The sequence below is a fragment of the Tupaia chinensis genome, unplaced genomic scaffold, assembly GCF_000334495.1.
Source record: "Tupaia chinensis unplaced genomic scaffold, TupChi_1.0 Scaffold147554_1, whole genome shotgun sequence".
Lineage (NCBI taxonomy): Eukaryota > Metazoa > Chordata > Mammalia > Scandentia > Tupaiidae > Tupaia > Tupaia belangeri.
Window position 1 is genome coordinate 197,250 of NW_006207406.1, and position 17,116 is coordinate 214,365.

Sequence of the window (17,116 nt, forward strand, 5' to 3'; positions counted from 1 at the left end):
TCTCTTCCCTAAAGAAAGTTCACGAAGATGCAAGAGCATGAAGTACATAAAGATACATTCTCCAACTTGAATCTACTCTACTTGATTTAAAAAGTCATTCACAAATTTCATTCACAAACTTCATTACTTGGCAATATTACAGTATTCATGACAGTGTACTTGACACTATGACATGACATCAACATCAAGGTCAATCTTTTCCTTTCTGTGACCTTCAGAATAGATAGCCCTATGTAATACTGTCCAAACTATTCGATATTTAGCCACAATATTGGGTTGTTGAAAAAGTCATGACACATTTTACACAGAAAGACGGAGAAAAAAATACGTCATGACTTTTCTGATGACCCAATATAAATATGGCAAAATAATTATTCTTCAACTCTAGCAAACCAACCTATCTTACTGTTCCTAAAAAATGCACCCTACTCCACAGCTCTCATCATGTCATCTGGAGTACCTGAATTCACTCTCTCCTGTTTACCTAATACCTGCAGAAAATTCAAGACCCCCTTCAATTCTCACCATCAAAAAGACTTCCCGGGACAATAAGGAACTCTGTCACTCAAGACTTCTCTGTATCACTGTATATCCCCATACTTACTATACTAGCCTTTCTGTGTGCACAAAGACTACACATAGTACTTCCTTTCGTGTCTATCAGTGTCGAAACACCTTACACATGGTAGGCACTACAACATTTTTAATCGATAGCAACATCACTCCCACACAATCACACACCTCTAGAACACAAAATATAACCAAAAAGAAATTACCTGATTCAATTAAATGCAAACAAAGCACTTCCAATGGGTACTGTACAGTGGGATACAGGTTTATCATCCCTTCACAGGCCTTCTTCAACCTAGCAGTCTCATGAGGAAACTTGAAAATATAAAAGCAAGATAAACTGAATTCTAGCAGTAGTAAAATGTATTTGTGAACAGTTTCATACTCAGAAAAAAAAGTGCCATTAGAGATTTGTAAAATCAACTTACTTTGGATAAACACTGAATGAACTGCCTATAAAGTAGTTGGTGATCTTCACTAGGAATTTTATCTGTCAAGTCCAGAGCATTCTCAAATGCAGTTAAAAGCTGAAACGAATAAACAAAGCTATCACATAAGCATACTTAAATGACAAATGTGATAAATCACTGAATGTATAAAATTCTTAAACAAAGTAATCCTTCAACTAGCTGCAAATTATTTTATTGTCTGATCCTGACAATTTCAATGAGGAAAAAATGTCTATATAGGTTCTGGAGTACATTCAAACTCCATCTGGCCACAGACTGTACTGCATTAACACATAATAACTATAAATTAACAACTTAATTTAACAAATTATTTTTCTAAGTGCCTGCTGTCTCCTATAAAGTAGTCAACCAGAGCATAGTGTGATGTGCTAGTTAGTCTAGGTACTGCTGCTCACATCATATTTGAATAGCTCTTCTGAAATCACTAGTACATTATTTGGAGCATCTTCAATGACAGCTAATTTTCAACCTTTAAAAAAATTTTAATGGGGCCAGCAGATGGCACAGCTGTTACGTGTTGGACTTCCACATGGCTGACTACAGTTCAAGTCCTGGACCTGGTGACTTGAAAATCATGCCAAGTATGTGTACATGCATGCCCAAGATCCCAGGAGGAGACAGTAGTATGGTTGGTTATTACCCTTGTGGGGATGATTTCTCACTTTCCCTCTCATTATCTCTGTCTCTCAGTCTCTCTCTTTCCCTCCTCCCAACAAGTACACATGCCCTAAGGCATAAACTCCTAAAAATAAATAATGAATAAATGATAACGTTGAGTTATACTTTAGGTAAAAAAAGGAAAAAGATATGATTGAACTATAATGAAATCACTTCTCTAATACAGTATTCACTAACTCTGAAGAAAATTCCAAAAGAGGCCTTCTAAATAAGTCTGAAGAATAGCAATACTAGGAGGCTGGCAGGCGACACTGTGGTTAATAGTGCTGGACTCCCACATGGCTGAACACGGTTCAAGTCCCAGACCTGGTGGCTTGCTTGCTTTCTCATTTGCCCTCTCTTTCTCTCTCTCTGGTCAAATAAATATGTGTGTGTGTGTATATATATATATAATATAAATATAAAGACTAATAAAATAATAAAATAATTCTTTAAAAAAAAGAATAGCAATACTAGAATCCAAGCACTTTACATCATGACTTTTCTGACAACCCATTATTTTCTTTTTTTAATTGTTTTATTTAACATTTATTTATTTATTTAAATTTGACCAGACACAGAGTGAGAGAGAGAGGGAAAGTGAGAAAGTAAGCCACCAGGTCCAGCACCTCAACCACAGTCGTCCATATGGAAGTCCAGTGCCCTTAACCACCACACCACCTGCCAGCCCTGACAACCCAGTATTTTCTGAATAAAGGAATGAATTAATGAGTGAACATATGAACAAACCAAGATGAATTTCCCATCCTATAGTGTCCATAAGTGCTTAGGGTATTTTAAAATACCATTCAATTAACAAGTGTACATTGAGTGGCTACGTATTTTAGGAAACTGACTTTCAAACTTGTACATAAAAAAAGAAGGTAGAGATACTTTCCAATTGTGGCTCAAAACCAGTGTTTTTTAGTTTTTTAAAAATTCAATTACTTTAACATCTGTATACTAAAAAGAACTATTTTCTAGATACATACTCTAAAATCCTAAATACTCTAATAAATTTAGTTGAACTGCTAAACTGCAAAGTAATTCAGCACTCTTAGTTCAAGGTACCCATCAAGGTATAACTTTTTAGAAATTATAGCAGTTTGTGAAAGCCAGAAAATTCATTTCTCTCTTATAATGATTAAGCTGATTTATTTTGGATTCTCATATATTTAGATGAGGAATGAAATCTTAATACCCTGAGTACTAATCCTACCCTATCTAGACTTCATATGAGACTGTGGGCCCATAATTCTAACAGTATAAAAAGCTTCTATGAATTAAAATAAGTATACTGACAATGTATCTAGTCTGACATAGAGTATTTTTCTACATAATGTTATTATGCTTCCATTTCCCAAATTCAATTAAATGATCAATTTTCATTATACAGACTGAGAGATAACTGAGTCCATACCAACTGCTGGGTTTCATTATTCTGATCCTCGGTACTCTCAGCCAACAGCTGAGTCAATTTCCTCCAGAGCTGGCAAAGCTCTTCATTGTCTGCACCTTCTTCCTGCCGTGTCCTTATTAATTTATGCCATGACCGAGCCACCTATTGAAAAGGAGATGTAAAACGGTTATTGTAGCTTCAATAAATCAGGGGCTAGCAGGTGGCAGGTTGATTATGGCACTAAACTCTCACACAGTCAGACACAGTTCAAGTACCAGACCTGGCAGCTTGCTTTCACACTTTCCCTCTCTCCCTCTCTCTTTCTGTCTCTCTCTGGTCAAATTAAAATAATAATAATAATAATAATAAATTTTAAAAATGAATAATTCTTTTTTAAAAAAGACTTACTTTAATATATCAGTTTAAATAATTTAACATGAAAAAATAGTCAACTTTTCAAAAATAAATATTTTTACCTGTCAATAGATAAAAGTAACAAAAACACTGAACCCCATCTATTAAGTACTCCATAAAAAATAAGGTGATCAGACAATCCACATAGCTTTTGCATCAGACAAATAACTGAGAAAGCAGGGCAGACTCAGGAGTGACTGCATGGCCCAGTCACTACAACTGAGCGCATCAGCTGTGAGATGCCACAAACAGGACCCCCCACTCCACAGATGATGCATCTACTTATTTAGTTCACACCCTGCCTACTTTCAAAAAGGTTTAGAAGTTATGATACCTTAAATCTGAATTCTCACAGTTTAAAAGCACCGTGATCTGTACTATCCCTTCATTTCTTCAAATAACCTACCATACTAGTTTTTCATTTTCTTTAAGCTAAATGAAACATTTCTTCCCATAAATGATTATAAGAAATCTAGGACTCCAGAAAAGCATTAACCAACCTCTAGGTGTTTCTTTTCTTGGTAATACAGATCCACAAGTTTCTTGCAGACATCACACCATTTCTGTTTGTCAACACTTAGAAAAACAACCAAAAAAAAAAGGGGGGGATTTTGTACTTGATTAAAGAAAGTAAGAACTTAGAACATTAAAATTAAAATATCCCAGTAATATTATTAGGTACTATTTAAAATTAAAACATATCATCTTCCACACTATTATATTAAAATTTAATATAATGATCCTCTTATTAAAATAAATTTAGGGACCAGTAGATGGCACAAAGGTTACGTCACTGGCCTCCCACATTCTTGGTCAAATTAAAATAATAATAATAATAATAATAAATTTTAAAAATGAATAATTCTTTTTTAAAAAAGACTTACTTTAATATATCAGTTTAAATAATTTAACATGAAAAAATAGTCAACTTTTCAAAAATAAATATTTTTACCTGTCAATAGATAAAAGTAACAAAAACACTGAACCCCATCTATTAAGTACTCCATAAAAAATAAGGTGATCAGACAATCCACATAGCTTTTGCATCAGACAAATAACTGAGAAAGCAGGGCAGACTCAGGAGTGACTGCATGGCCCAGTCACTACAACTGAGCGCATCAGCTGTGAGATGCCACAAACAGGACCCCCCACTCCACAGATGATGCATCTACTTATTTAGTTCACACCCTGCCTACTTTCAAAAAGGTTTAGAAGTTATGATACCTTAAATCTGAATTCTCACAGTTTAAAAGCACCGTGATCTGTACTATCCCTTCATTTCTTCAAATAACCTACCATACTAGTTTTTCATTTTCTTTAAGCTAAATGAAACATTTCTTCCCATAAATGATTATAAGAAATCTAGGACTCCAGAAAAGCATTAACCAACCTCTAGGTGTTTCTTTTCTTGGTAATACAGATCCACAAGTTTCTTGCAGACATCACACCATTTCTGTTTGTCAACACTTAGAAAAACAACCAAAAAAAAAAGGGGGGGATTTTGTACTTGATTAAAGAAAGTAAGAACTTAGAACATTAAAATTAAAATATCCCAGTAATATTATTAGGTACTATTTAAAATTAAAACATATCATCTTCCACACTATTATATTAAAATTTAATATAATGATCCTCTTATTAAAATAAATTTAGGGACCAGTAGATGGCACAAAGGTTACGTCACTGGCCTCCCACATTCTCAATCACAGTTTGAGTCCCAGACCTGGCTGGCGGCTTGAAACTAATGCCAGGCATGTGTGTGTGTGTGTGTGTGTGTGTGTGTGCATGTGTGCCCAAAATCCCGACAGGAGAATTGAAAAGAAAGGACTGCATGTGGCCATCCCTCCTGAGGAGTGATTTCTCACTTTCTGTCTCTCTGTCTCTCCAGCAAGTGCATGTATCCCATAGCAAAAATCTTTCTTAAAAACAAAATGTGAGGAATACTGTATACATCACTTTAACTGAAAGTGTTATTGAAGTTCTAAAATGAGTCGAACCTTTATTCAGTAGTGTTTTGATTCTGTTTCAATCAAAATCAAGAAAGCCCATGATAAGTGTTTGAAAGAAAAATGGTTCTCAATTCCCAGCAAATATTTGGAGTACTTCTACTTCTATATAACTTTTTGTCAGTTTATTCTAATGTATGCTTTTAACAAAACTGGCCTTTTCCCATATATTCATTACCTTTCATAAAGATCCAGGAGCTTTCGGTAAACACCAGGTAAGTCATCCTTAGCATTTATGTGATTACATTTTTCATACAAGCTTGCTAAACCCTAAAAAGACAAAGCACCAATGGTGACACAAAAACATGTGATGTTCCCACATTCATTTACTTTGCTAAATAATCTATAAAGATGATTTATTATAAAAGATTACTATAATTTACAGACAAACTGGTATGTCTAGAATTTGCTTCCAAATAATTAAGAGTAGGTGGAGTAGGTAAAATTACAGGTAAAAAATAATGGCTGCGGGTGGATTTTTGATACATCTAGGTGATGGGCATAAAGGGTTTCATCATACCATTCTCTTAATTACTGAAAATACATTTAAAGTGCTTCACAACAACAAACAATGTTTAGGGACCAGACAGTGGCACAGAAGCAAAATGCAACACTCTGTAAAACAGAGCCATAAGGGAAGGTTGCCAGTTCAAGTCCAAAGACCTCCCTGAGTTCACCAGGCATGATTGTACTCATACTCCAGGCTGAGACTGGGGGTGGATTGTGGTTAAGTACTGTATCTAGGTCTCTCACTTATGGAATAAATTAATAAACTTAAATAAACATTTTCTAATGATTATTCTAAGATATGACCATGTGACACTACTTTGAAAAATTTTTCAGAATGCCTTTTTGAACAGATTTATTATCACTGATTTGTAAACATTGTATATGTGTAAGGTGTACAACTTGATGTTTTGATATATACACTGTGAGATGATCACAACCATCAAGCTAATTAACATACCCATTACCTTTAATAGTTACCCTTGCACACGCACGCATAGCAAGAAAATTTCATTTACTATCTACTATAAATGATACTACTTTACGATATGATCAAACAAAAAAAAATTCGAGTAGTGTGGAGAAACTACCGCTTTCGCTTCAAACAAAAAATAGACATCCCGGGAACCAGCAGTTAGCGTAATGGCTATGTCGCTGGACTCCCACGTAGTCGACCGCGGTTCGTGTCCCGGACCCGGTGGCTTAAAACTCACGCCGGGCGCGTGTGCGTGCGTGCCCAAGATCCCGAGAGGAGAATGGAGGAGAAGCGATTGCGGCGTGACCATCCCCCCTGGGGGGTGATTTCTCGCTTTCTGTCTCTATGTCTCTCTCTGTCTGTCTGGCGAGCGCACGCGCCCTATAGCTTGAAAAAATCCAAAAAAAAAAAAAAAAAAAAAAAAAAAAAAAAAGAAAAAATAGACATCCTAAATCAATCAATATATTATAAAAGCAGCAACTTCTCTAAGTGCATCACCAGATACCCTCCTTCACGTTCTTATTCATGTGACAAACAGGTTCACACTCCCCAAAGTCTACTACTTCCTATTAGTCAGTCTCAAAAATGTAACTAAGATATGAAACAAGTTACAAGTATTAAATGTGAAAAAAAATTGCAGCATCCAATTAAATCACATTAAGATCACTTAAAAAAAAAAAAAAGAATGTAACCTCTACTCAAAGACACAGAATTGCAAATTTTTATGTTTTATTTTCAAAAAATACATCAATGTGCATTACTTTTTCCTAAGGTAGGCATAAAGAAGAAAAGTATAGGGACCAGCAGTTAGCGTAATGGCTATGTCGCTGGACTCCCACGTAGTCGACCGCGGTTCGAGTCCCGGACCCGGTGGCTTAAACTCACGCCAGGCGCGTGTGTGTGCGTGCCCAAGATCCCGAGAGGAGAATGGAGGAGAAGGGATTGCGGTGTGGCCATCCCCCCTGGGGGGTGATTTCCTGCTTTCTATCTCTCTGTCTCTCTCTGTCTGTCTGGCGAGCGCACGCGCCCTATAGCAAAAACCTCTCCAAAAAAAAAAAAAAAAAGAAGAAAAGTATAGACAAGTCTTTCACGTGGACATATAATTACATTAGAGATTTATATAAGCATGTTCATACCTAAGTCCTCACATTTAGAAATAACCCATTTGGAAAGATGTTACATAGCGGCACAACTTTTTTTTTTTTAGGTAATTTTAAGGTTTGGAAAACCAGTATTTATATTTTTTTCTTAAACAGAACAAATGGAGGTTTAAAGGTTTAAATGCTTATTTTAACACTATTACCCATACTTTAAAAAGTGCAAACAAAAATCTTTTCCCGTAATATAAGAAAAAAGGTCTCCATACCTGCCAAGCCAGCAACTGGTCTGGCTCCAATTCGGCAGCTTTCTTATAGGCGCCCTGGGCCTGATCAGGTTGTTCTAGCTCAGCTGCAGCAACACCGATGAAAACCCAGGCATTGTAGTTATTTTTCTCTTGTTTTAACACCGTCTGATTAAAAGAATTGAAAGAGTAGATTGTTAAATTTTGGAAATTTGGCCATACCCCTGGGGGGGGGGGAATTTCTCACTTTCTGTTTTGCTTTCTGTCTCTCTGCATATTGCATATTGAGGTTTAGCCCTTTCTATCTCTTGATAGTGGATTTTTGTAGCCATGAGGCCCCTGACATGGAATTTTAAAAATTCAAAGTATATAAAGCAAGAGAAAGTTTTGAGTGAGGCGTTTCAGGGATTACCTCATCTCTCTGATAAACACATGTAGCTTCCTCTGGCCTCACACTGCCCTGCAGTATGGGGTACTGGGTATCAGAGCAACAGGAAGATAACCAACCATCACAGGCAGATAGCATTTTGTATGGAAATGCTCTCACAGCCATTGCTAATGAAGCTTATGGAAGTGTCTAAAGGGCACACCATGTTTTCTCAGATTGGGCTCTCCAAACATAGTTACCACACAAGGGCATCCTCTACTCTCGGTATCATCCAGCTTCTCACCTTCCCTGCCCAGTATGGACTCCACGTCCCATCACTGTCACCTTTCTTATCCGTACAGTCTCTCTCTTTCATCTTTCTCACCAACCGCAGTTGAACCCCATTTCTCAATCTAAGAAGCTGAGTATAAAGGGAGAATACTGCACTGAGTTCACTGATTTTACTTTAATAATATGAAACGTTCAATGGGCACTCACTAGGGCCTGGTAAGCTTTCCAATCCTTCCTGGTAGAGCTGTGTTCCCACTAAGAATAACAACTACTTCAACCTTCCTTTTGCCCCAAAACTCTTCTTAAAGGTTCTCTTTCCACTCTCAGCTTACACTTCTCTAAGAACATAGAAGCTAACGAGAGAAATGCTCTTGTTTTCCCATCCAAATCTACAAACTCAATACTCCATGGACCTGCCCCTATCTCTTCTCTGCTAGGATAGAGGAAGGGTGAAAGGTCCTGCCTCTGAAGCTCTGGATATCATCTTCTCACCTCCCCATAAATACCACCCCTACTATTATCCTCTCTCCTGCACATTCAAGTGCTCCCTCTGAATGGGAATATTCCCCACAGCATACAAAACAATGTTAAAATCTTGATTCTCCACCCCAAACCAAATAGAACGTCAACATACCATTAAAAATGACTACTTTAAGAAACAGTAGCATTTTATAATACAAACCATCCAAAGATAATTGTGATATACTCAGGTTTTAAGAATCTGGCTTTGATAAGTTACAATATAGAGAAATGCAAAAATTAAGTGTGGTAGAAGTAGTTCATCCTACTAACTGGAGGTTATTAGTCCAAACACTGATGGTTCTACGAATGTCCTACTATTCTTACTGTACGTGGACAGTAAAATAACTCACACAGTACAAATCAATAATGTGTATAAATGGGTAACATGTTTTTATTGTGGAAGAAAACACATTGGTTACCTTACAATGTTTCAAGGCTTCTTTGTACTCTTTGTTTCTGATTGCATCTCTAGCACTTTTTAGAGCAGTCTTCACTTCCTTGCTGGACATTCTGTCAATGCGAAAAAAGCCTGAGTGAATCTACAATAATACCTACATAATTATAAGTGTTTCAACAGACTGAACCATCTGAAAAGGTACCTGTGATTCTTTCTAACTGGAAGAGTCTTCTCCCTAATATTTGCAAAGCTTATTCATTCTCAGATTTTTACTCATATGTCACTTACTCAATGGAACTTTCCCTGGACCTATTGTTTAAAAATATAATCCTTCCATTGCCCTACTTTTTTTTTTTTTTTTTTTTGGAGTGGGGGGAGAAGTTTTTGCTACAGGGTGTGTACGCTTGCCAGAAAGAGAGAGAGAGAGTTAGTGAGAAATCACTCACCCCCCCAAGGGAATGGCTACGCCGCAATCCCTTCTCCTCCATTCTCCTCTCAGGATCTTGGGCACGCACACACACACGTGCCACCGAGTCTGGGACTCAAACTGTGGTCGGCTACATGGGAGTCCAGCGACATAGCCATTACCCCAACTGCTGGTCCCTCACTGCCCTACTCTCAACCAACCAATAATATTCCTTTACCACCTCTCTGTTTTATTTTTCTTCAAGCATGTATCACATCTAATACTCTGTAGTATATTTATTTGTATTTGTGTTCTGCCTCCCAATCCCATCAAAACATAAGATCTATGAAGGCAGTTATTTTTGTCATTTTCTTTTACTGCGTCATCCCCAGGACCAAGTATCTGCAAATTACAGATGATCAATAAATATGCATTCAAATTAAATCATATTTAAATTATACTCAGTCTCTTGGGACCAGTAGATGGTATACTGGCTACGTCACTAGACTCCCACATGGATGACAACAGTTCGAGTCACAGATCCAGCAGCTTAAAACTCACGCCTGGCATGTATGTGTGCATGCGCAAAATCCAGAGAGTAGAGATGAGAAGAAGGAACTGTGGCATGGCCATCCCCCGAGGGAGTGATTTCTTGCTTTCTGTCTGTCTCTCCGGAGAGCACACATACCCTATAGCAAAAAAAATCTCTTAAAAAAAAAAAAACCGAATTATACTCAGTCTCCAAATGTTTGTCTAAAAATACAGATGATCTTATGGACTAGCACTCAAAACATATACCAATGTCAATCCAAATTTATAGTAAGCAAGATCCATGTCACAGAGTAAAATGTGAACAGTTTCAGCAACTATGATGGAAGAGTTTAAGAAAGCATTTTTTGAGGCCAGCAGGTGGCATGGAGTTTAAGGCAGGACCGGCAGCTTATACAACATGTCAGGCAGGTCTGTGTGCCCGAAATCCCTAGGGGAGAAAGGAGGAAAAGGGATTGCTCACTTTCTCTCTCTCTCTGGTGAGCATATACACCCTAAAGCAAACTAAAAAGAAGAAAGAAAGCACTTTGTTTTAAAGCTAGTTCTGTAAACTGTAAATCAGTATAGTAACTTTCTTCACAGTAAGGAGTCAGTAGATTATTTTCTCTGAAAAGAAATGAAATGTTTAAACCTGAATGGAAGCAATGAATATGCAAAAGGATTTCAGTCATAAAAAGATATTTCAGTTGGCAAGCAAAGTATTTCATTTCATGTTAAAACATACTAAGTTAATTTAAAATACATTAGCATAGTTTATGATTTCACAACTTATTCTGGCTTACAATAAATCAATTTCAGTAACAACTCAATGTTAAAAAAAGAAAAAAAGCAGCATTTGTATTTTGGGCCAACTCTATCATGAAGGCAAAACAAAGTTGGATAAATATTAAGTAGTTATGGATTCAAATGTTCAAGGCAGTAAAACTAATCAAAATGGAGACCAGAAGTGTGGGGGTTAAGGCACTGGACTACCACATAGCCAAGTGAGGTTCGAGTTCCAGACCTGATGGCTTGTTTTCTCACTTTCTATCTCTCTCTGGGCAAATTAAAAAATAATAATGATAAATAAAATTAATAAGTTATTTTTTTTAAATGAACCAAAATGATAGATCGCTAACATGGTATACCAATAATCCTTTATATTCAAAGAGGCTGACACCTAAGTACAAGATCAAGGAGGTCTGTGAAGTTACAGATTGAAGAAAGAATGTTTCTGACTTAAAGAATGTTAGCACTCTAAATAATATAAAAGTTAGGCTAACAGAAAATCAATTTACCTAAACAGGCAGAAATGTAATTTTATGCTTAGTTACAGTAACTATATAATTTAAAGCAACATATTTCAAATGCTTTTATTTGAGAATGTACGAGCTTACCTGAAATTATCTGGGTGTAAACTAATGGTTGAAAAATTCTGAAGAATCTTTATGTGGTCTACAGATCTTGCCTGGAGTAAATAACAAATTCCAATTCTGATTTCATGGTAAATTATCTCAAGTCAGTTTCCTTTGTTAAAAAAACCAGACTAAAAAAGACTAAAAAAAAAATAGGGACATCAATGATGATGACAACTGATCTAGACAAATAAAAATAGACAAAAAGGGACACTGAAGTAAAAAAAAAAATAAGAGATACTCAATTTAAAAAGAATGAGAATTGTTTTAAGATAATAAATAAATAAATAAATAATAAAAACAAAGAGAAGACTGCAACCTTTCCTGATAAAGATCACCATCTCTTCGATCACCCAAAATTTAAGTGGGAGCATATATGAACAAAGTAGGCCCAACCAGCACTGAAACTCCATGCAGCTCCCAAGCTATTTGATGCACGTAACATTAGAAAGAAAAAGAAATAAAGAGAGAAAAATGGAAGGAAGAAGAAAGAAGATGAAAGAAAGAAACAAAAAAAGAAAAAAGGAAGAAAGGAAGATAGAAAAAGAAAAGGTCCCTGCTCTAAAGAATATAATCTAAATCAAGACCTAAAACAGGAGCCATTACGCAATCAAATACTAATCCATCCATAGTCGTTGGAAATGGGGTAGGAATTCAGATTAACAACAACAACACAAAAAAGTGTGCAGTGTGATGTAATTAATGGCTACTAGATGAAGAAGACAAGACTTAAGAATGGAGGGAAAAAAGAAAATTACTCCAATCATTAATAAGGTGAGACAGGAATGATGTGGCTAGTGTACAAAACAAAGAGAAAATCAGACCGAATAGGTCAGATGTGATTTCCTGAAAGCCCAGTGACTCAGACAGTAGAGGTACTGCTGTGTGATGCTGGAGAACAGATGGAAAGGTGTCAGATTTAGTGATCCTGGCTGGCTGCAGGGCTGGTGAGAAGACTGTGGCACGAAGACTCTGCCAAGGGTCCCACCCTCTCCCCCTCCCAATCATCACGATACAGGAAAGAAAAAAGAAAAAAGGAGTGATATACTGAAGAACAAGACAAAACTAAGTTGAATAAATGAAGCAGGGCTCTAGATTACAGAAGACCTTGAAAACCACCCAAGTTTGGTCACAAACAGAGCAGCAAAGAGGGAGCCACTAAAAAGTTCTATATAGGTTATTTTTAAAGATTGCTAAGAAAAAATACTCCATTTTTCCCTTGGAAACCAATTCTAATATTCAATAGCCTTTCTTACCACATATATACTTAACTCCTTATGCTACAGGGGCAGTCTCTACTCTTTCTTTCCCATTCTTTCCTCATTTGATGCAACGTTTAGCATCATATGCTCACACTGCAACCCTCCCCTTACCTTATGCATATATGCATGTACACACATGGACATATATATGCATACATATAAACTGCAGGAAGTTTTCTCATGAGATAGATACAGAGAGAGAGAGAGATAGGTACCCCAACAGGGTCTCACCACATCGTGACCCCCTCTGCCCCGACCCTGTAGCCAGTCAGGATCACAGGTACAGTGCTACGTCCAAGCGCATTCACACTGGTCCAGGATCTGAACTGAGGCTTCCCATGTGATCCAGCATCACATAGGGCACCCTACCGGGCACCACCATGGCCAGGCCTCAGGAGATTAATTTTTTTTTTTTTTTGAGAGGTTTTTGCTATAGGGTGCGTGCGCTTGCCAGAAAGAGACAGCGAGACAGAAAGTGAGAAATCACTCCCCAGGGGGGATGGCCACGCCGCAATCCCTTCTCCTCCATTCTCCTCCATTCTCCTCTCGGGATCTTGGGCACGCATGCACATGCACCCAGTGTGAGTTTAAGCCACCGGGTCTGGGACTCGAACCGCGGTCGACTACGTGGGAGTCCAGCGACATATCCATTACGCTAACTGCTGGTCCCAGGAGATTAATTTTTTAAAAGACTAAATAATCTTCCTTTTCCAAGCCCAGAAAAGTACTACTATTTCTTCTACTGAGGGGAAGGGAGAGGCTCATTCACTAACTTTCTAAACAAACAGTTATTGAAAGCCAGCCATCTGCTAAGTGCCAGTCAACTCCTTTGGCTTTTACAATACCTAAAATGATTCCATGACATCCCACACTCCTCCACCTGGAATACTTCTCTAGAGTCTAAGCATTGCCTACACTTCGAAGAGTCGCTTGCATGCGTCTTTAATATTCTTCTATACCCCAATACTAATATATACCCCTTACACCTTTCCTCCCATTTTATTCTACTCAATCTCGACTGATGTTTTAAAATAAGAGCACACCACTTCACACATTTTGTTCTACTACCAACCAAAAAGTTTTCTATCCAACATATTGGGTCACTAAAAAAGTCATGATGCATTTTTCTGTAAGAATACAGAGAAAAATGCATCATGACTTTTCCAACAACCCAATAAATCAAAAAGTACCAACCAATGCACTTAAAGAGTTAGAAAGTGACAGTCATACCAAAAAGGCAATGCAAGCTTTCAAAACGAACAAATACAGAGAAATAGATCCGTAAGTCCTACAGTCCCAGCTGAGGCCATGGAAACTCAAGCTATATTCCACTGTGCTCATATACAGATTCTACAAAGCGAAAACAATCAGAGTAAACAGTAATAACAACAACAATGAAAGTACAGAAAACAAAAGATATCTTTAAATCTAATGACTAATGTCTAAAGGTATTTTGTGATGACTTACAGTTTGATATTTTAAAAAATCAATGCCTTAAACCTTTCTTCTCAAAGGACTTATTAATAGTAAAAATCGTTAAGTAAAGATAAACTAGTTATTTATTATTTGGCACTCTAGACACTTACCTTTATCTTTTATCACCTCTATCGTCTTTTTGAATCGAATTTCAGATTCTTCCTTATCTGTTTTCCATCTAAATAAAAACAAGTAAGACACAGGCACATAAAAGGGACGACATCCACAACCCACAATCGAGAGCCTTCTGAATTTTTCCACATCAGATCCACATTCAATTTTTATCATTTATAACTTAAAACACAAATAATTATGTACAATTTTTAGTCTTTTTCTTTCCCAGAAAGACATTAAGTAATCGCCAAAGTTCTAAATTGGTCAAAAGTGAATTCCTATGGCCTCAGGTGATATAAGGAAACTTCAGAAAGATTTTAAAATACATAACAGAAACTCAAAATACCTTCTTGACTTCAATAGAAAGAACTGAGCTGGGTCCAGCAGGTGGCATACTGGTTAAGGTGCTGGACTCCTATGATTCGAGTCATGGACCCAGAGACTTGAAAATCACCCCAGGTGCATACCTGTGTGTCCAAAATCCCAAGAAGAGAATGGAGAAGGGACTGAAGTATGGCCATCCTCCCTGGGAGATGATTTCTCACTTTCCCTCTCTCTGTCTCTCTCCAGTAAGCACCCACACCTATGGCAAAAAAACTACTGAAAAAAAAAAAAAAAAAGCTACAAAAGAACATCAGAGATTTCTGTACTATTTTATTTAGAATCTAGAACAATCAAGGGCATTTATTTACTCCCAACTCGCAAGCTAACAATACTAAAGTGAACCTTGTTCTAAATCATAGAGGATGAGACAGGACTGACAAAGTTGACTACATCATGCTACTATCAATAGATGAGGGAACTTCAAAAAGTCTGTGGAAAAGATGGAATTAAAATGCAAGTGTATTTTGGCACACACAAAAATTTGAGATCCATGTATAATATTTTCATAATGCGCATTTTCTATGAGCTTTCTGAAGATACTTCCTATTAGTCAAAAGACAGCACTATCCAACATGAACTTCCTTGGGGGAGGGGGAGTGAAAGGCAGCACAGCAGTAAAGCATAACATTCTATGTGGCTGACCCACATGGAAAGGTTCTGGGTTGGAGTGTGGACACCTCCTTCAGTTGGCCAGGCATACCTGTGCTGGTGATCCAGGGCTGGCTGAAGCCAGGGGTGGATCTCGGCATCAAGACCCCCTTAGGGGTGCTATCTCTCTGTCTCTTTCGCTCATTGAAAGAATAAACTTTAAAAAAAGAAAAAAAAAGTATAAAAAAGTACCCTCTTTAAATTAGTTACCTCGAAATACTAGAATAAAGTCTGCAACAGAGATTATTCCCTCTTCCAAACCTCTTATGAGCTACTCAGCTGGAGGTTAACAGATGCTTTTCACTGTTCTGTATAGGTGTGTCCTCTCAACTTCACAAATCACTAAGTGCAGGCCTTACATATTCAGAGCTCCTTCTATACCCAGCACTTATATACCCAATAAATGGCTGATGATCTCCTAAAGCCTGCCAAACCCTACCACCAAGTCACGTTAATGTTTCAATATTAGCTTATGTTATGTCTTCTGCTCATTCCCAGAGCTTTCGACATGTACATCTCTGCTTCTCCCATTAGCCTGCTCACAAGTCGCTTTTGTCTACTTACATGCTACACATGATTCAAGGTCACGTTCAAGTGTCAAGCGCACAGCCAGATAAACCTTACTCTAGTCTGAACTTGTAACACTTATTATCTATACCAGTATTCCCAAAAATGAATTCCAAGGATAATTAGCTTCCTATAAAAACAAAATCATAGACACTAAGTGTAGTTAGTTCATGGAATCAGTACTATGCCATAAATAAAGGAAAATGTATTTTCTGTGAATCTGGCAGTCAGTTGTGTTTTTATGGTAAAAATGCCCTATATTCCAACTCTGAACAAATTTTCTAAACAGACCCTGTCCATGGGGGTGCCCACCTGTATTACCTCTCATGCTAGTGAATTATTTCATAATATACTTAGTTTTGTTTCTCTAGAGTGTCGACTCTGTAGACAAAGACTACGTTTTATATTTTTGCAAGTATATCTTTAACACGCTGCCTGATTGAGAATTCTGCTTCACTAACAGCGATTAAACTCTGCAGATTGTCACAAAATTTTGCAAGTAATTGGACACTTAAGTCTTCAATTTATATTTCTGTTCAGACTGGTTCTCTGGGTAACCTGGTCCAGATTTATTCTCTCCAAGTCTGTTTTCCTATTTGCAAATGGTGCAAGTGAGAATTACAAAAAATATCCCATGTCCAAGTACCTGAAATACAGTAGGTGTTCAGTAAATGTTTAGACAATATTCACCATGTAGTAAGTGCTATATTAATACTTTCAAAAATAAGGTCTGCCCCTTATTACAATTATTTCATGCAAAAAAAAAAATCACTGCCAGTAAGAGTCGATTTTATGTTAAATCAATAGTACAACTCCTCTTCCTAAAAATAATATTCAAATAACTAGCGTGACATATAAATGATGTCCCTAAAGTTATGATAATGAAGTCAAGAATTTGG

General features: G+C 37.1%; 1 protein-coding gene across 4 annotated transcripts in view; it reads right to left on the reverse strand.

Annotated features, from left to right (window-relative positions):
• Positions 1–17,116, reverse strand: part of SKIC3 (SKI3 subunit of superkiller complex) — a 114,689-nt gene that overhangs the window by 96,919 nt on the left and 654 nt on the right. Inside the window, exons 2-11 of one of the 4 annotated variants that reach the window (XM_006169847.3) lie at positions 15,703–15,807; positions 14,615–14,682; positions 11,749–11,907; positions 9,440–9,530; positions 7,865–8,008; positions 5,695–5,786; positions 4,901–4,976; positions 3,118–3,258; positions 999–1,097; positions 777–885 (exon numbers count right to left, since the gene is read on the reverse strand). In XM_006169847.3, the coding sequence (XP_006169909.1) occupies positions 777–885; positions 999–1,097; positions 3,118–3,258; positions 4,901–4,976; positions 5,695–5,786; positions 7,865–8,008; positions 9,440–9,529 (751 nt within the window). In that variant the 5' untranslated portion in view covers position 9,530; positions 11,749–11,907; positions 14,615–14,682; positions 15,703–15,807. The remainder of the gene's footprint in view (positions 1–776; positions 886–998; positions 1,098–3,117; positions 3,259–4,900; positions 4,977–5,694; positions 5,787–7,864; positions 8,009–9,439; positions 9,531–11,748; positions 11,908–14,614; positions 14,683–15,702; positions 15,808–17,116) is intronic. The other 3 variants (XM_027768828.1, XM_027768827.1, XM_027768829.1) reach the window with 3 other exon arrangements.